Source organism: Hydra viridissima, unplaced genomic scaffold (genome assembly GCF_058129835.1).
Source record: "Hydra viridissima isolate aposymbiotic clone 2 unplaced genomic scaffold, HvirCarnegie_v1 scaffold_6, whole genome shotgun sequence".
In the NCBI taxonomy this organism is placed as follows: Eukaryota; Metazoa; Cnidaria; class Hydrozoa; order Anthoathecata; family Hydridae; genus Hydra; species Hydra viridissima.
This window is the reverse complement of record NW_028324305.1, coordinates 1,053,283-1,073,678: the sequence shown is the minus strand read 5'-3', so window position 1 is coordinate 1,073,678 and position 20,396 is coordinate 1,053,283. Positions and strand designations below refer to the sequence as shown.

Here is a 20,396-nt window from a genome sequence, read left to right as displayed (position 1 = left end):
TGATTGAGTAAAAATGGGAAGCACTTTGATTGGATTGAGGAAACTGAATTAGACTTGCCTGATGTTCAACTCATTCTCAACGAAGACGTTGAAGGCAAACCTTCCATGCCAATTCATACGCTGAACCCTTAAGCTCATCATAGACATTCTGAATAAAAAGTTAGCTAAATATAAACACACTATGTCAATATTTAACCCAGAAGTGTACTGCTATTTTTTAAATATAGTATACTTTGTTTAGAGAGGGTGAGGGGAAAGATTAGAAACTTGTATCGTACCTTTAAAGGGGTGGATGGGGGTTGGCAAAAATATTACAACCTATTACAAGAAGGAAGTGGAGATAGTGCTCGAAAATTTTCAACAGTTGTGTGACATTATGTATGGACGATCCTATAATAGAAAATTAGCAACAGAAACTTATAAGTAATATTTTAATATTATTGAAGTATTATGTTTTCCGGAAAAATTCTTTACCGATTAAGAATTTAAGTGTCATTTTCGGTAAAGAAAAAAAAATTATCTCTAACTATTCAATAGAGAGCAAAACCCTCCCCTTGCCCGAATGTACAGGTGCCCATGATCTTAAAATACAACACTAAATTGATATATAAAAATAATAACATTATTATAATATATAGAGATTGGAAGTACTAAGGAGTTGGAATTACTAATTGGAAGTACTAAGGAGTATTTATTCTTATTACTTATTTAACAAATATCAGTTATCAGCGCATCAAAAATGTGAAATTAGGAATATAAATTTTTTAGAAATGTAAAAAACATAAACTTAGTTGAAAAGCTAATAAAAAAATGTTTGAATTTTTGTAACTGAAATTTGGTGCTAAGAGTGGTATATCATGTATTGAAATCTGTAGATAAATTAATGTAAGAAAAAATGGTTGTTGAAACCCAGTTAGAATTTCATGAGTGCTCAACACAAGAAGATAAAGTTCTTAGTGACATAGAATTTAAAAGACTAGCTTGTGATCAAACTCTTGTATCAAATTACAAGCAACTTCAGCTAGAGATAAATGCACAGAAGAACTGGGATCTGTTTTATAAAAGAAACTCTACAAAATTCTTTAAAGATCGACATTGGACAACAAGAGAATTTCCTGAAATAACTTCTGACGTAAGTAAAATGTTACTATAACTAATTTGTTTAAAAAGTGTGAAGAATAAGTTATTAGCAATGTCACTGAGCTATATATCATCATTGTACTGTCAAAACCTACTAATCAAAGCTTTTAGATAATTTACCAAACCACTGTAAAGAATTTTTGTTGTCTGAGATCTATGATATATCAGCAATTTAGGTTAAATTTGTTATTAAAAAAAGTTTTTCTTAAATTATATATTTCAATGATGAGTTTGACTTTTTTGAGTTTAGTTTTAATATATTTTTTAAATTAACTATAAAAATTTCTAAGAGTAGTAGCATGTACTTGGAAAACCGGAAAGTTAATCCACTCTTGATGCAGGTTGAGGCAAATTTACGATGTAGAACACTATATTATGGAATTGCATCAATCCAATAAGCTAAGCAGATTAATTTGAAACCCAGACAAGGCTAAAAAAGCTGCTGGAAAAGATTGTTTCAATGGTTTTTTTAAAAAGGTACCCTCGATTTAGTTTGAGTTTTTGTCTGCTGTTTCAGTTCAATTTATGCCTTCTTCAAATTAATCCAGTTATGATGACTCGTAGACCACCTAATAATGCAATTGCTTGCTTAAGTTGAAATAACAGTAGCATATTTGCTGCTTGTCTCATGCATTTTTTAATAATTAGGTGTTACTGTTGAAAATCATGAAACATCTTGTTGTCCTTTTTGTAGACTGCATAGCACAATTTTTTTTTTTTATCATCTCAAACCTCAATTCCTGAATTTAACAGTTTGGTTTTTTGAAAAACTCTAACTAGACATCCATCAGACTAAATACTGATATATGTGGGAGGAATAGGCATGCAGTATGATAAAAGCAAGACTTTTGGTGATGTGTATTTGTAGGTTGCAACCATGAATACTGATCTTTTATTTGATCACTGGCAAATGGTGGTCAATCTACACTATAAAGTTCCACTCAATGGTTAGATGCCAGAAATTACAGCTGATGGAAGTGGAACAGGAAATGGTATATCAATTTCCTCCAACTTAGCCAATGGATGCAATATTAATGGCTACTCTTACAACTGAAAAAAGAAATTCTCCAAAGTGTCCTAGTCTATTATCTCACCCATCTCAATACAATTAGTTAAACTTTCTAAAAGATTGGTAGAAGTTCAAAGATCCATGATACTTGCTGCATCACTACTGGTGCTTACTGCATCACCCAAGAAGCTAAGAACACTGAAGATGGTGCAACTCAAGTAGTATAAGAAGTTCAAAAAATAGCTAGAAGCAATACCACTAATCTATTATTTGATGCTAGTAAAAATAGTTAACAAAGTTCTAGAGATTATAAACAAATCACAAGTATCTTACATGTAAGAAAAACCTAGAAGTTTAGTAGCAAATTTAAACAGGAGAAACTTTATATTGCTGTAAATTTTGCAGCTAGTGATTCTATTTGCAATATAAAAGTTGCTTGTTTTGGTGTGACAAATGCTCCTTATAAATAAAAATATTCCACAAGCTTATGTGGTAGGTGCAATATAAATTATTTAAAAAGTTTGACATATTTCCTCTTAGTGTCAAAGTAGTTTGTATTTATATTCAAGGTTTTAGTGTTTCTATATATTTTTAGTTGGATGTTATTTAAAGCAAAATTTTTTTTGTATACCTTTTACATTAACTATATAATTATTACAGATCCAGTTTTTTATTTTTACACTATGATCAACTAAAAAATTTTTCAAAAGAACTGGTAATCAATAGACATCATGTTCAGCTATACTTGATTACAGTATGAAATTTTATTTTTGTTTTCTTTTTATATAAGCTGTTTATTTAGTTTATTAATTAAAGACAATTAAATTGGACAAAAAATTTAAATGGTTACATGACTAATAATATCTCTTGAATGAAAACTGTTACCCCGTATGTGGGATAATAGTGGCCTTTTCTTTATTTTTAGTTTCTTGTGTGGTTTTACAATTATTATAGCTGCTATGTAATTTAGTTGCATGAAAATATTTTAGCTAATAGTTATAAAAAGATTGTTGTTATTCCATTTTCACCTACAACAGGTTTACAACTAGCTTAAGTGTGAACTTTTATTTGCCTATAAAAAAATGCATAAAAATTTATATATTTCTTAGAAATTAAAAGATAAAGTTTTGTTAGAGGTTGGTTGTGGCTGTGGAAATGCAATATTTCCATTGATTGAAGAGAATAAAAATGTCTTCATTTATGCCTGTGATTTTTCTCATAGAGCAATAGAATTTGTAAAGGTGAGACACAAAACATGATTAAACTTTAAAAAAAAACTAATAGCAATTGTATTGAAATAAATATATTTACAGTTGAATACAATTAAGTTATTTTTTTTTTTAACAAAAGCTAACTTTTTAGGCTCATGATCTTTATAAACGGACTCAGTGTCTAGCATTTCAGTCTGACATAACAAAGGATGATCTTTGTTCTTTTATACCTGAAACCACGGTTGACGTTGCACTAATGATCTTTGTGCTCTCTGCTGTTCTTCCCCAAAAAATGCAAGATGTCCTAAAAAACTTGCATAAGGTATGTTTTTATTTTAAATTGATTTTGAATTTAGATATTATAACAATTTCAGCACAAATAATTTTTGTTGAGGATGCTTTAAAAAAGTTTTTAAATCAAATTATTTTTAGGTACTTAAACCGGGTGCAGTTGTATTATTTCGAGACTATGGTTTATATGATCATGCTATGTTGAGATTTGGACCTGGTCATAAACTTGATGATAGATTTTATGTAAGGCAGGACGGTACACGAGCATATTACTTTTCCATAGGTAATATATATATATTTCAATAAAAGTTTATTGTTTTTTTGTTGTTTTTTTAACTCAGAGCAAGTAGTTTTTTTAATTTTTTCGCAATATAATATTCGTTTTTATTTTTCAGAATTTTTGTTAAAATTTTTTAAGAATTTCAAGAATCTTACTTTTTCAGTCTTTGTAAAAGAAAATGTTTCAGAGTTTTTTTTTTTACACGATCAGCATTTAATTGGATTATCATTATGAATTTAGAAAGGTTGGCAGAGCTGTTTACATCATGTGGCTACGAAGTTATTGAAAATCTCTATGTACATCGAAGAACAGTAAATAAGAAAGAGGGCATAGATGTCCCAAGAATTTTTGTGCAAGGAAAGTTTTCCAAAGTTGCTTAAATGAACAATTTTATTTTTGGAGCTACATATTTTCAGAAGTGAAATAAAGAAAAATTTTTTGTAAAAATTATCAAAGCATTTGAACTCGAGATTTTTAGTAGCAAACTTTTAAGTTTTAATTTTTTATGGAAATTTTACACTCGAGAAGATTTTACAAGTACTCGAGAAGAAAGACTTGCAATAGTTGATATGGTTTTAAATTAGGTGTTAATTTTGATTTAACAGTAACTATTTTAAAGACTTTATTTATTAAAAAGAGAATAATCATAATTATTTTACGCTCATATCAACAACATTCATAGGATTCCATCTACCGTGAGGTAGATGTAGTGTAGTGATACAGTGAAATCACGCTAAGAGAGGAATTTTCTAGGACCAGCCCCTGGTGATTGTAATTTTTCATCACACTTAGTTGTTTTATTCAAACTAAAAAAGGATCATAGCAATTGGATTTCTTGCCGCAGTAATAGCTTTCTTCTACGATTTTTTTGTTTTACCGCGGTATTTTTTTGTATAAGACCGGTTAGGGAGGTGTTCTCTGTAAACCCTCTTGTTCTCTGTAAAACCCTCTTTTTACTCCTCCGTCTCCCTCCTGCAAAACCTTTTGGGACTTTTATAGTTTTTGTTTGTTTTCGGTTGTGATACCTATTCATCATTTATATGGCGGGTTGATGAGTCTTCGTGTGTGTACATCTTTTCCTGTCGTTGTTTTTAACTTCATTCTCCCTCCTCACAATGTAGATCTTGTAATTTAAAACGCAGTTAAATCCAGTGAAAATGGCTTCATTTATGAGGCCATGACATAAGTAAAGATTTTGATTTCATTATTCTTTTAAACATGTTCTAAGTTTAATTTTTTGATTCACCGATTTTTATTTAAATGGTTATAATAGAAACATTTAACATTTTAAAAAATTGCTTAACGTAACTAAAAGGCATTGAGCATATTTAAATTTCTGAGATGCTGATACTGATTTCGATTGAGGATAACATGAAAAAGTGAGGGAATTGGAACTTACTCCGACCCTTCTTCGCCCTTTTTCTAGAATTACATCTTCTAAAGCCATGAATTTTTTTTTTTTATATAGACTAGATCAAAATTCATCGACAGATTTCAAACTTCATCGAAAAATCACTTTTCGTTTAAGATTTATGACTTTGTAAAGTTTAAAATTCCCTCTGTTTACCTTCTTTAGATGGTAAACAGAGGGAATTTTAAACTTTACAAAGTCATAGAAACTCTAGATGGTCCCATCATTTAAGGTAGTCAACCTTAACTCAAATAAATTTCTTTAATAGAGCATTTATACCACTAAAATTATTTTATTTATGTTGTAACTGATTTAGAAGTTTACACTTAAAGAATAAAAATTTCCCTCAAACAATCAACATTTGTATCGTTTTAGAGCGTTATTTTAGGAGAAAGTATTAGTATAAATATTATTTCAGTTTATTAAAAAAAATAATATGAATAACATTTACACATTATATACAGAAAACAAAAATAAAATATCATTTAAAATGCCTCAGATTCATAAAATTTGAGGCAATTTGATTGTTCTGTAAAGTAAAAAAATGTGTTGAAAATATTGTGCAGAATCAAGTTTCTTTTCTGTTCTTTATACCTCATCCAAGAGAAAGATAATGTTGATCGAATGGAAAGCTTTTAAAGTTTATTAAGAGTCTGAATTTTTTAAAAGTAAATATTGAAATACTGCAAATTATATTTTATTTTTATATTTAATAAATTTCTTATCTTTTGTAAATATAAGTGTTGCGTAAAAAGTAAGTTTTACATCAAAGTGAAAAGAAACGTAAATTTTTTTCTTGAACGGACAATCAATTTTGTTATGATTTTAAAATATAAGACGAATAAAAAATGTTCTATGCGTAACGGTTAACATACTCAGTGAGGCTGATTGTTAATCAGTCTTCAGTGCTTCAATGAATACTATGCTGGTAGTCACACCTAGTCATAGACTGTCGGGCTGTTTCTGATGGGCATATCTTAGGCAGAGGGATGGAGCTCCGAAATTCTAGTGATGGGATCCAGATCTCAATTACTCGTACTCCTGGATCTGGGATGATTGATGTTGCAGTATTTATTGTAATGAATACAATTGCAAAATTATGATGGTGGTTGATTCGAAGGCGTCTCATGATAAATTTTGATGGTGGTTGATTCGAAGGGGTGAGGGCTCCCCCCTCATTTTCTCATGATAAAGAAAAAAATGTTTGCACTTGTACTTACATAGTCAACCTTTTTTTTAGGAGGGGGGGAGGAGATAAGAGTTTACTTCAATAATAAATAAGTAGCAAACTACAATCAAGATTAGTTGCAAAAACTTATTGCTACTGTAATGAAATTTGTCAGAAAAACCACTGGTCTCAAAACCTCATATGAAAAATTTGGTGTTCCCAAAGTAATTCAAATCCTTGAAAACAAAACACCAAAAAAACCATTGGTGACTTTTCTGGATTGTTCTGGAACAATTTTATTGATGTGATTTTTATGTGCGAACCTTCTTATTTCGGCGTGTTTGATGTAATACCGTCGTCTCTCTTATTTTTCTTGAAAACATGTATTTAGAAATAACGTAACGTACTACAACACATTCTGATTTTTACAGAATATCATAGATACCACACCTTAGGAGGATTTTTTACAATAAAAAGAAAAAAGATAACATGAGGTTTTTTGGAGATCACGATTCAAGTTTGAAGTGAATTAACTTTAAAAAGATATCTTTTAGATTCTCCCCGGAAATTGACATATATTGGCGAGGTTAGAAATTTTTTGTTCGATTTCCAAGTTTAAACGTTGGGAGAAAGTTTTTGATTTTTTCTAAAAGTAAAAATTCTTTAACGTTTTAGCTTTTATTTTTAAAGAAATAATAACTTATGCTTTAAATAATTTATGTTTAAACAAACTATTTAGAAAAAAATTTGTAAGATAATGCGTATTTTAAATGTTATTATTACTAACAAAAATTAATAACTCATTTTCTCCCAACTTTTAAAATTGGAGATAGAACAAAATAATTCTAACCTCGCGCATTGACAAAGAGTGATGTATACAAAGTAATGTTCAAAAATTAACGTTTATAATTTTACCTGGAACTTTGGAACCTGCAGTTTATAGTTTTTCGCTGGAAGAGTTTTATTTAAGAGTAAAGTTACTTAAATGTGCTTTGAATCAATCACATGGACAATCCATGTGGCACAATGTGCAGCACATGCTTTTGTAAGACGAACTCCTCTAGATGATGTAAGCATGGGAATTTCGGCCTTCGAAATCGACGAAATTAAACGAAATTCGTGTTTCAATTTCGTATCGAAATTTATATTGAATTTCGAAAGACGAAATTTTTAAACATTACAAATTCACGAATTTCGAAATTAAAACTTATGTTTAATTTCGTGTCAATTTCGTTACTTTCAATGACCCGAAATTATACGAAATTTTTTCGCGAAATTAAACAATCCAAAAAATCGAAATTTCGTTCCCAATTTCGATCCGAAATTGAAACACGAATTTCGTTTAATTTCGTCGATTTCGAAGGCCGAAATTCCCATGCTTAAGATGATGTAATCTCTAAGACACAAAGTAATTAACTCAAGGAACTCATGATAATCTGCTCGTGGGTGGCTGTTCTAAATTTCTTATTTGCAGAACATAAGATTTGCATGTTTTTCTGCAAAGTCCGATTTGTTGAATTCATATCTGTCTTAATCTATTGAATCCCAACTGTTTTTTGAAACGTTAAAAGAACTGTATATCTGGCCCAGTTATTAGACAATTGTTAGAAAAATCTGAAATAATAACTTTATTTACATGATGTTGACATGCCAGAGGAAACAATGATCTTCCATTGCTTTTTTCATCTCAGTGCACAATGGAACATCTTTAACGAAACTTTGTTTCGTTTCCTCAGTCTTGTAATAAATACTACTTTTTGATTTACAGTAACAGATGTAAACTGTATATTAATAATTTTTAAATATATTTTTATATTGTATAATAGGATAGCAAGGCATTTTCTGTTTTAATAATGTAAGCGACAGTTATCAGTAATAATTTATTTTTATCTTTTATTTGCCATCATTACAACTTTATCTTAAACTTGATCTAATGTTCAATCGTATTACGTTTATCTGTTTCTAATTTGTAAAAGATAATTGTGCAATATAAGAAAAACAAAATATCAAAATAACCAAAGGAAGATTTTGTTTACATGAAATCGGCACCGTTGCTCTTGTAAAACTATTAAACTGGATTGTAAAATAATCAAATTGTAAACGTTGAATATGAACACTTGTCGGACTTTACAGAGCTAAGTAGATGACGATGATGCCACGAAGTTCAGAGTGTGACAAAACTAAATGTAAACTGGTAAAGGCAGTCGACACTCTTGGAGATGAGCATCCATTGAAGCGAATAATTGTAGACGCAAAACTGGTTCTTTGAGAACTATTCCAAAGTGGCTTTAAATTTGAGAAATCAAATGTTTTATTCAATCAAATGTTCAATCACGAGGTAAAGAACTCTTGAATTCAAGTGCAATCGAGATTTAAGAGCTCGAATATCAAACGCTGATCTTAGATAAAAAAAAATAAATCAATATTACACGCAAGCTTTTTCTGTTCCGCTCTTTTCAAAACTTTTCACTAATTTCTTAATAATCTTGAAACAACTTTAAGGTGGTTCCTACATAATCAAAAGTCGAAATTTTTTCAAAAATTGATTTTTTGGCAAATTAGATATTCTAATGTAAAATTTATTGCTCTTTCTCGTGGTATATACTTTTTTTTTAAGTTTGTTTATGCTTTTTACAATATTTTTAATTTTATACAGGTAGGTATAGTTTTAGTGCCTAGCAACGGCCATAGCAACCGTTTTATTTTTTAAGTTAATGTCTTAAATGTGTTTTAAAACTTTAAATAGTACATCTCTTTTGCTATTCTAATGTTGCCTTATACGTCAAAGTTGGACATGTAAATAAACGAATAGGTTTTCGACTTAGGGCACTAGTACAAGAATATAAAAATACCTCTACACCATTTGGTGGAAAAGGAAAATTGACAAACAACTCCATCAATTCAATAACAAATTATTATGGTATTGCTATTCGAAGAAGTCTAAAATTAAATTGCACTAACGATGAAAAAATTTACTCAATGAAAAAGTGGATAGGTGCTATCCTTCATCATTGTACCAACTTTTCTAACTTAGATAAGCGCCACATGTTTTGTCAACCAGGAGAAGAATCGTGGTGTACTTATAAGAAAAATAAACTTAAAAAACACAAAGAGAAGATTAATTTACCAGAGTGGATGTTTCCTATCTTGTCAAAGATTTTCCAAGATCTTTCAAATGATGATCTTCTTCGCAAGTGCATCCACGGGGAAACTCAAAATGCTAACGAGTCCCTGAATAATATTATCTGGATGAAATGTCCTAAGCAAGTCTTTGTAGAAAGGTCAATTCTACAGTTAGGTGTATATAGTGCTATTCTTCAATTCAACGAAGGTCAATTTGGACTTGTTAAAGTGTATGAAAAACTCCGAATACAGACCGATGTCTGTTTTAATATTATATCTGAAAAAATGAACCGACGCAGCATCCAAAATTTACTTATTAAAACATCAGAGAAGACAAAATCAAAAAGAAAAAAACTAAAAGCCATCAAGAAGGGTTTATTGGATATAGACTTACATAAAGAGGGAGGAGAAACTTATTTAAAAGGAGGATTTTAGTTTTAAAAACAAATTTTTTTCTTGTTTTTTGATTTTCTACCGTATCGTTTTTCAAGAAAATTGTCTCACAAAAAACATCATAACTTTTGAATTAATAGTGATAGCTACTTGAATTTTTCAGGACTTATTCATCCAGTGTACTGCTAGTGCCTGAGTTTTTTTCAAATAAGTTTATTACTTGTAAGTTGTGGTTAGGGAACTAAGATCAGAGGCCTAGTAGCACATTTTTCGAAAATACAGTTGTTTTGAAGCATAACTTTTAGTAGAAACATGATCTTTTAATAAAAAAAACTCACGCACTAGATATAGGTAGCACGAACAAGTATACTAAGTTTGAAAGTAAAATGAGCTTTTACTCATGAGTAATTGTGTTTCTAGTAAACTCAATTTTTAGGGGTTATTTTGACTATTATAGGCCTCTATGTGATCATCAATATATTATTGGTGTTCGAAAATTTTTTTTTTTTTACACATTCTGTATCTGCTTTTGAGAAAATTAATGCTTAATGAATAAAAAGTAACTTTTTTTGATTACGTAGGAACCACCTTAAAATAGTATGACAAACTTTTGCCAATACCAAACTCACCAATACCCAACAGCTTCTTTCAAAAACCGTTATGGTTCTCATTCCAATACTTCCAATCTAATTACCGCATCGAAAGTTAATTTCTTTTTTTGTAGTTTTCGTCATCGTGTTTAATTGACTGAGTTAAAATAGAATGTGACGCTAGATAACTGATTTAAACGAATTATTCTTACTCTTTCACGGCTTACAGCAATTACAAGTAAAAAAAAATCAGTATTGCTACAGCGTTGTAAAAATACATTGGGTTTATAAGATTCCCTAAACAATTTCATTTCCCTTAATTTTTTTTTAAAAAAAAATAATAATACTTGGTTTGAAAGTTGAATTTTGGCGAGTATTACCAATATTGAAATAGAATTCCATTTAAAATAAAAAAAAAAAAGTCTAAGATACAGAAGATGAATTAGGTTTTCTATTTGTACCCTAAGCGCATCATTCCAAATATAAATATACAGATATTTAACTAAAAAAGAGCATGTAGCTGGTTCAACATAAAAATCCAAAATCTAGATAAGTATTTACAAGTCCTTTTCTAAGGCTTCTCAATATAACCAATAGCTTATAAGATTTAACGTTTCTTGCAACTCTCGTTGGTGGCGGACTAATCACACATCATTTTATGGTATTTTCTTGATTTAGAAAACAGTTTGCCGATCTTCTATAAGAAAAGAAAAAGGCACATTAAAGTAACCGGAGTTCAAATTAAGCTACCGAAATATTTCACACTAGGATACAAAAATTGTATACAAACGTTTTACAAGATCAACGAAAATTACTTACATAGGTAAAATTTGCCTCCAGTTTGTTCTTGGTATACTTCTATTACATCAGACTCCTCCATTTCCAACTGAAACCAATACAGGTTCATTAAAAAAATATTAAAAAAATAGAAAAATCGTAGATTTAAAGAAAATAATAAGCTTTAAAAGCATCAAAATCGCTGCAATTTTTTAAAACGTACCTGTTTTGGTGACATTTCATCCGATATTCTTTGTCCATCAAATAAAAATCGCAAAGAATTCAGTGGAACTCCCTTAATGAAAATAAATTACTAAGATATTTTACTTTTAAAAAAAAAATGTTTCTAAAAATAAATTGTCCTAAAACTAATTATTTCCAAAACAATTACCTGCCTATCTGCATATGCTTGCTTCAGTTTTTTAAGCTGAGTGGTTTTTTTAATTTTAAAATGAACTTCAGAGTTGTCCTGCAGATATAACAAACATAAAATACTTTACAAAAAAGAACCAAAGCCTATTTATCCAAATAAAACATAAGCCTATATATCCAAATAAAACATAATTATATAATTACAACTATTATACAATTATTAACTAAATGACAAACTTTTTAAAGACTTTAGCTCAGCAAAGACATTGAAACTAGAAAAGTCAACCATTAAATGAACTTTCTATAATTTTATTTATCCATTTAGGCAATTTGATGAGTTTTTGATTAATGAAGAATTAATTGTACTTTTCTTTAACATTTAGAGGTTTTGCTAATTCATCAAAGAGCTTCTTTATTATTTTTAATAGTTAATATGCAACTTTTAAGGTCACTATTTAAAAAAAAACTTCTAACAAATAAACTTATAATAAATTTTTTCTTTCAAGTCTTTTTCTTTCAAATCTAAACATCAAACAAATTTGCAAAACAAAGTAAACAGAGGTCTTAACATGAGTCATATGGAAAAGCAGCAACAAGTCTTCATGAAATAGGTTTTTAGCTGCAATCTAAACTATCTACAAATGTTTTATCTAGGAAGTAGACATTTCTTTAATTGAAATGACAATCAAATACACAAAGCATAATATAGTGGTGCTTATGTAAGTTAGAATAAGTCAACTGAAGATACTATAACTGTCTAAAAAAGTCAGCACTATAACTTTCTAAAAAAGTCAGTACTATAACTGCCTGACAAATAAGTTAAGCAGCTTCACTAAATTGTGTAGTTGAGAAAAAAAAAGAATTTGGAGAATGGTGATGTCTCATCATTTAAAGAAATTGCAAAACTCATGAACTTTAACATTCATCAAACGTAACATTAGGGATTAATATTAGCTAAAAAATGTTGAAGTTTGTAGTAAAATAAAACGTTTAAGAAATGCACCCACACATTGACAAAGGGGAATTAAGTTAATAATGTCATTAAGTCCATGCTGTGCTACTATTATGGTTTGAAAATAAACAAAAGCATTAACAGCTCATATCTAATGAAGAAAGAGGTAAGCATGGTATCACTGGACCAAATATTAGTGATGAATCTACCACTCTAAGTGTTGTAATGTAAGCCTCATGTAATGTTAAAAAATTTTTTATACATGTAAAATTCATTTTTCATGGTAACTCTTTATTTGCAAGTTTAGAAATGACATGGAGGAATTATTTGGAAAAAGATTACCTAAAAAATGCTTACTTGCGTATAGAGATGAATATAAATAGGTCCAACAAAAAAATGGTATAACAAATCAGTTTTGATCATATTAAAGCACCATGAACTTGAATGTGTCAACTTTATTAGTAAGTTTTAAGAGATTATCTTCAAATAATACTGATTGGTTAATTTTATCATTTCAGCTAATATCTTACTACTTGTCAAAAGAAAACAAGAAGCCTAATTATTTTCTCTTGATTTTTTAAGCATAAAGTTTTATAATTTTTTTAAAAAGTTTTGCAGTTTTAAAGAAATGTTTTGAAAACCAATAACCAAAGTAACTAAACAATTGATTGATAATGAATGAAAGCTTTCTTCCTAATAATGGAGAAACAGTACAAAAATATCAGTTTCTAAACATTCCTAACATAACAAATGGTATTCAAGATCAACTTGGATATGTAAAGCCTAAAAGGAAAAACAAAATGGGAACAACTTTTTTGTGTTTAGAGTCTGTTCAAGGTTTAGTTATTGTAAACTTACAGGGTGGATATTTTAAATCCAAAACTTTTTGAAATTCCCACCATTTATTCCTATTAAACTGTTTCAAAATTCAAAACAAACAAAATCAAAGCTGATTTTTAAGAAAATACACTTTTTTTTGTGTAGCAATTTTCATCACCATGTTGAAAGAATATGATCATAGAGCTGCAGTGGTGGAATAACTTAGTGCCAGGCACTCAGTCCAAAAAATTACTAAGTGGTTTGGGTTCCGAAAAAGCACAGTTAATGATATTGCAAATAGGTTAAATGATGGTGTGGACTCCATAGATTGTAAGGAACATGCCAGGGAGAGACCAGTCAGTAAGCAGGACTTCATCATCAGGCTCCAGGAAATCATCACTGACAATCCTAGCATTTCCGACAGAAAAATGAGCAAGTTAATGAATATGGTTCCTGATACCATGAGTAAAACCATCTATGAAGACCTCACAAATTCTACAACCTAAAAGTCAGGTAGATGCTATCTACTAAAATAAAGGCACAGAGAGAATGGCTAGGTGCTCTCTTCTTTTAACATCAATCAGGCATAAAGCAGTGACAATGGTTAGCTCAAGACCTTAAAGATGTCCCAGTGATAGAACAGACTAAGTTCCCAGCCCCTGTCTGATGTGGCCTTTGCTTGAAACAGCCATGAAGACATCTTCATGGCTGTTTCAAGCAAAGGCCACATCATACTACCCCAATTTTGTAGAGGGGCCAAAATGTCAACAAGGAAGTCTACCTAAAGCTACTGAGCAATGTGGTAAAACCTTAAATGGACAGGTGTTCTGAAAGTAGACCCTATATTTTTCAGCAAGATTCTGCACCTGCTCATGCACCAAATTTGGTACAAGGCTCAATGAAAATCTGCCGATGTTCTGGTCCAAGCACCTATGGCCTACAAACTCACCAGATCTGAATCAATTGGACTACTATGTATGGGGCACATTGGAACAAGAGACCAAAAAGTCCAGCCATAACACTATGGACTCTAAAGCAGGCAATTGCAACTGCAGCTGCCAACATGTCTGGCAACTGGTACACAGCAGCAAGGTGGTGTGTACCAGTTCTAGATTGTGGAAACAAATTGAATAAGTCCTTTATAGATTGATGCTCATAATAAATTTTTAACAATCTTTGAACAAAGCAAGAAACATTAAAAATAACCGATGCATATGCAACCATCATAAATTAGAGACTCGATTAGTCTACAAAACATCATTTATAATAACTTTTATCTTATTAACTTAACTTTGTTAAACCATTGAAAATAAAATAAAAAGGCTTTTGCAATAATACTTGCTTATTGTTTTATAAAAGGAGTCTAAGTGCCACTTAAATTGGAATGCTACAGTTAAAATCGCACTTAAAAAAGAAACATATTAATAGAGACTTTAAGTTTTGTTGCATAAATATTGGTTAAACAATTGCTGCATATACAAGGTATGATGAGATAAAACTTGATCATTCGGGAGTCAAAAAAGTCACAATTTATAAATTAATTCTTTTTTCCCCTTAAAAACTGACTTTTGAAAATCAAAAGTGAGAGTAGATAGAGATTTATGGTTAACTTAGTTATATAAATAAAATTAACATTGGTTGTAACCACAAGAATAAGTTTAAATATTATTCTTGAGGTTACAACCAACATTAATTTTAAACTATACACAAATGAAGGTTGCAATTATTACTTAAGTAAATCTGAAAATCTACAGAGATTTGCCTTTTGAAAATAATATTATAATCAAGAACTAACTAATAAGCGAAACAAGTGGTCAGCTAATTTAATCTAAAATTATCCAGTAGATATAACAAGAGGGCTTAAAGCAAAAAATATGCTAAATTAAAGTTTATTTTTTTAACACTTAGAAAAACAAAAAAATAAAATTTAAGCTACACTTACAGCACCAACAACTTTTAAGTTGATATGATTTTCATCACCTTTGCTCTCCTGAAAAACAAAAGCAACAACACTTTGTAGAGTAAAACTTGAAAATGAAACAAATTTTCTACATATACCTGAATTTACAAATGATAAACATATACCTGGAACTTAGATACATGTATGGCAGTTTCTAATATTAGTTTTAACTTAAAACTTGAAAATTGTTAGTACTTAAACTATTTTAAAATAAAACCAAAACTTTTTAGCTCTTTAAAGAAAGATTAACATACTATTCTTATATTAACAACAATTCAAACAAAATAGAAAAAGGAAGACAAATAAACTTAAGCTGTGTTACATTTATATGGACACTATTTTACTTTTAAAATCTCCTTCACCATCTATTTTAAAACTTATTGCAAAATATGAGAGAACATTTTTTAAAATTAGGATGGGGATGGGGATATATATCAATATAGATTGATTGTTAATTGATCCATAAAAAGAACTCTATATAATATTTTATTACCTAATATTTTTCAGTAAAAGTCAGCACTCTGTATCTTTATTTTGAAATTTCAAATCAGAATGAAAATGTGTTAATAACATTTATTAGATTTTATTTGCCTAGTTATTATGCTTATTATGTATAAGATTTAAATTGAAGGTGAAGGAAGAGTAAAGTTTTTTTTAAAAAATAAAAAGTTAGAAACATGAGTTAGAAATTAAATTATGGGTACAATTTTTTTCATTTCATAAAACTTTCTTTTATTACCATTTTTTTATCACCAATAAAAAAAATCACTAAAAAGTAAAAAAAAACAACTGCCTCAAAACTGAGCAGTAAATGCTGCCATAAGCTGATGTAATCAGAACACATGATAAAAAAATAGAACTTGCCAATAAAAAATACTTAAACATGGTGCACTGAATAGCTTTTCATAAATTATTGGTTTTTAAACATTTTTTTCTTCCAAAGAGTCTAGAAAAAAGAATGTGTAAACCTACCGCAGCATCACCCATTTTTAATGAAGTTTCAGGTGTTACTTTAAAGCGACGTGACCGTCAAGAAAAGAAATGCGAAGTGTGATTACCATGTCGATGGAGAGGAAAAAGAAACTTTTTAATTACAGTCTTGAAGTTACGGGAAATGCATCAAAATACCATGATTCTTTTTTAAAAAATTAATAACTAGAAGTTGCTACTTTGTCTCGTTATTAATTAAAACTCATCCCGAACTTTAGGGGGTTAAAATACTCATAGAGCAATTAACTTTCAAAAGTGTAACCTGTCTTACTTTTACTATTAGATAAAATATTACTAACACCTAGCTTTTTTTTTTTTTCAACTAACATTTTTACTAATAAAAGATAAAATAGCTCACATAGGTGAAAACTGATAATTTGAATTTCCCTGAAATTTGGGAAATTTAAAATTCATTTTTAACCGCCAATTGTCAGTCGGATATATTTTAATATTGTGGGCACTGTAAACCAGTAGAACAGTATTCTAAAAATAAGATAGAGCCTTTGGGGTCAGTGTTTTAGAGCAGGAAGTGCAACTTAAAATTTAACTTAAACTTTATTCGCCCTGCAGACACGTGTCTGCTTTTTATTAGTTTTTTCACTCTCCATCTTGAAATAACTCTCCTCCTTCACAGTTTCGGCGTTATTTTTCGTCCGAATTTAGCAAAGAAAATCAAAAGCTTAAAAGTCAAATTAAAAGTGTTGTAAAGTATCAGCAGTGGTTTCAGGAAATAACCCCTAGGAAAAAAAACCCCCTGTAGCGCTTAAGTTGAGGTTAGGAGTTTATTTTTAGCTGCTTATAAATCCAACGTCTTAGAATTCTTTAGAACAGTTTCGAGCGCGATGTAAAGTTTTGAGTGAAATGAATTTTACATCAAAAACGTCACAGAAACGATTTTAAAAACTGAAGTACTAAATCGTTTTAATAACAATATAAAGAATATAAGAAAGTCATATAAAATTTTAAAAAAATGTCAAGTAAATAAGTTTAAAAGAAGAAATGAAAGCTAAGTAATGATTTCCAAATGAAATAAAAATAATCAAACGGCATTTTGATGAAATGTCTGTTTAAACAAAGCATCATATTTTAAATAGCTATTGTTTATTTCACTTTAAATCCTCGATAGTTATTTATAGATTTAAAATTTAACATATAAGTTAAATTAAGTATATATATTTTAAAATCCTTTTTAAAAGTTGGAGGTCTATGATGACATTATCGATACTAAGAAAAATTAAATGGCTCTAACAAAATAGTAATTAAAAAGTGATCTAAATGCGCCCTTTGTTTTTTAGTTTTAGCTTGATCAGTTATTATTAGCTCCATATATATTTTTTTAAATTTCAAACCATAAAACTTGTCCCGGAAAACTTGTACTCTAAGGTTAAGGCGCCCATGGTTTCACATGCTTAGTTATAAAAAAAACTAGCTTCTATTTGACCCTTCGCTTCACCTCCTGCAATGTTTCCTGCAAACACCTGCCAGTTACTATTTCTACTGTAGAACAAGTGGCGTTACTGGATCAAACATCAAAGATTAAAAACTCATAGATTTTTGTTATCAACACTCTTTCTCATTTTTTGACACATTTTGACACATTTTTGTCCGCAACTTGCCAGACTATAGTTTAACGACAACTAAGGTTTTCTTTTTTAGAAGAATTCCGGAAACTTTTAAAAAAATGTCAAAATGTGTATGAAAAAACATGGCTATTGTATAGACTGTTGCATGCAGTTGCAAAGTTAGCAGCAACAGAGATATTGTTTAAATTACCAATTTACTTTGTGATTTTGCATTGTACTTTGATTTGATTTTAAACCCCCAAAACTAACAATTTAGAAGATTGTTTTATCTATATTCAGGGTTGGACTGGCTTGAAAAACCGGCCCGGGAAAATTGGTCAAGGCAGCCCACTTCATTGTATGTTGCATAAATTTTATATATAAATATATATATAAATATATATATATATATATATATATACACATATGGCTATTTCCACGATGGAAATTTTGTGTTTAAAAATTTCTTTTTTCAAAAGATTTTTTTTCTTTAATTGTAGTTTATACACCTTAAAATTATTGTTAAAATATATTTTGAGTAGAAAATATTTGAACCGAGTAGATAAATTTGATGAATGTTAGCAACTGTTTTTTCTTTTATTATTCGAAAAAGTGAGTAAAATTTGAGGGCAAGTTATTGCAATATTTTAAACAAAACATATCCATATTTTTGTTTAGAAAGAATCTTTGACATTATATATGTCTTGAGTGAAAACACCTTTAGTCTTTAAAAATAATTCAAGTGTTTTTTTATCACATACACATCTGTAAAAATTAGGTTGCGTCACTGAACTAAAAGCTAAAAAAGTTTAATTATCACAATAAAAATAGGCTTTAAGGCGAGATTTTTTTAGAAATTATATATTTTAATGTAAACTTTTCATCATTACTAAAAAAAAGTGGGTCAAAAAACATTATATTAACTTATAGTAGTAGTTTAAATGCTGTTGCGTCACTGAGCCCATCAACGTGATAATTAGCGTTTTATAAAATTATTGTTTATTATTATTTAAAGTATAAAAAAAAAAATTTAATCTTCTCTGCCTAAATATTGATAAAAATAAATATTTCTAAAACACTGCTGTTAGTTGGAGTCTAGAAATGATTGTTAAAGTCTAGCATGATTGACTGTAAACTTGACTGGCTAATCAAATTTCTTAATCTGTTCAAAATATGTTTCAATTTCGAAAATGACCTTTCGCAAGCAACTTGTGATGAGGATTATGTCAGCACAACTTTTTAAGCCAGAAACAAATTTGAATACGCAAGACTATGCAAGTTAAACTTCTGGAGGACAAAATAACAACAAAAAATACATTTTTTGCAAGATTTGCATTTATTTCTGTGGCTGTCACTGTTTTCCACTTCTGGGATTGTAAAGACAGTTTCAGATTCTTCGGATTTACATTGTTACATGTTGTGCAAGACACAGTGAGATACTTCCGTGTCAAATATCAAGTTATATTCATCTTCAAGAGTTATTTCGAAACTTTCCGATTTCCTTGCAAAGTCCGATAATTCCGTTTAAAGCTGATCTTTTGTTACACTAGCATCAAACTTTCTGAGCAACCCACTCAGATGCTGCAATCTGCTACTAGGCATTTTTTTCAAAATTTTTGCAAAATTTCTTGGATCTAAACAAGATAAATCAGCATATAGACTACCATGCTCTGAGAATCTCTATTTTAAACTTCTGATTACTTGATTCATTACCATGTTGTGAACATTGATACGAAATTTATCTTTTGCACTTTCAAGTAGTTGATTTGCTCTGATTCTTTTCTCTTTCAAACCAGTCTGAACTTTAATTTACATTTTATTTGGATAATATAATGTAGCTTAACTAAAAATATAATACAATTTTTATGCCAACCGGCCCACCGGGAATCTCCCGGTATCCCGGCGGCCCAGTCCAAGCCTGTCTATATTTATTTAAATTAACAACGATGTGGCTTTGATAATTAAAACATGTTTTCTACATAGAATACAGATTTTTTTTTTTTTGTCTGAAATGAATCTTTAGAAAGAGCTGTTAAGACGAAGAAAGGCGGATGAGAAACCGTTTAATACAATGGCTCCTCGCATTCTTGTATAAAGAGACTGCTTATTACTAGTGCCAAGTATTATGCTGTTTACCATCATCTTTTTTAGAAGAATTCCGAAAACTTTTAAAAATGTCAAAATGTGTATAAATATACGTAATATTTATATGGCTACTGTTAATTGACATTTACATGACTATTGTGCATTTTTTCCCACATTTTTTGTTCACCGCTGTGTGGAACAAACTTTCGACATAAAATTTTAACAAAAAAATACACACAAAAAACCTATTAATTAGTTTAGTG

The 20,396-nt window shown here is 29.5% G+C and overlaps 2 protein-coding genes across 2 annotated transcripts; one reads left to right on the top strand and one right to left on the bottom strand.

Moving 5' to 3' along the window:
- The first annotated feature begins 767 nt into the window (after positions 1-767).
- LOC145190343 (tRNA N(3)-cytidine methyltransferase METTL6-like) lies at positions 768-4,416 on the top strand. The gene is made up of 5 exons (XM_080067182.2): positions 768-1,132; positions 3,259-3,390; positions 3,512-3,682; positions 3,793-3,934; positions 4,172-4,416. Exons 1-5 carry the CDS (start codon positions 896-898, stop codon positions 4,309-4,311), a joined length of 822 nt encoding a protein of 273 aa, XP_079923308.2. The 5' UTR covers positions 768-895; the 3' UTR covers positions 4,312-4,416.
- Positions 4,417-11,045: 6,629 nt separating this feature from the next.
- On the bottom strand, positions 11,046-16,617 carry LOC145190383 (small ubiquitin-related modifier 1-like). Its single transcript, XM_080067228.2, has 6 exons — positions 16,469-16,617; positions 15,479-15,526; positions 11,785-11,862; positions 11,617-11,688; positions 11,436-11,502; positions 11,046-11,313 (listed from the first exon to the last, which is right to left on the bottom strand). Coding segments are annotated over exons 1-6 (282 nt in total). The 5' UTR covers positions 16,484-16,617; the 3' UTR covers positions 11,046-11,311.
- Between the last annotated feature and the right edge of the window lie 3,779 nt (positions 16,618-20,396).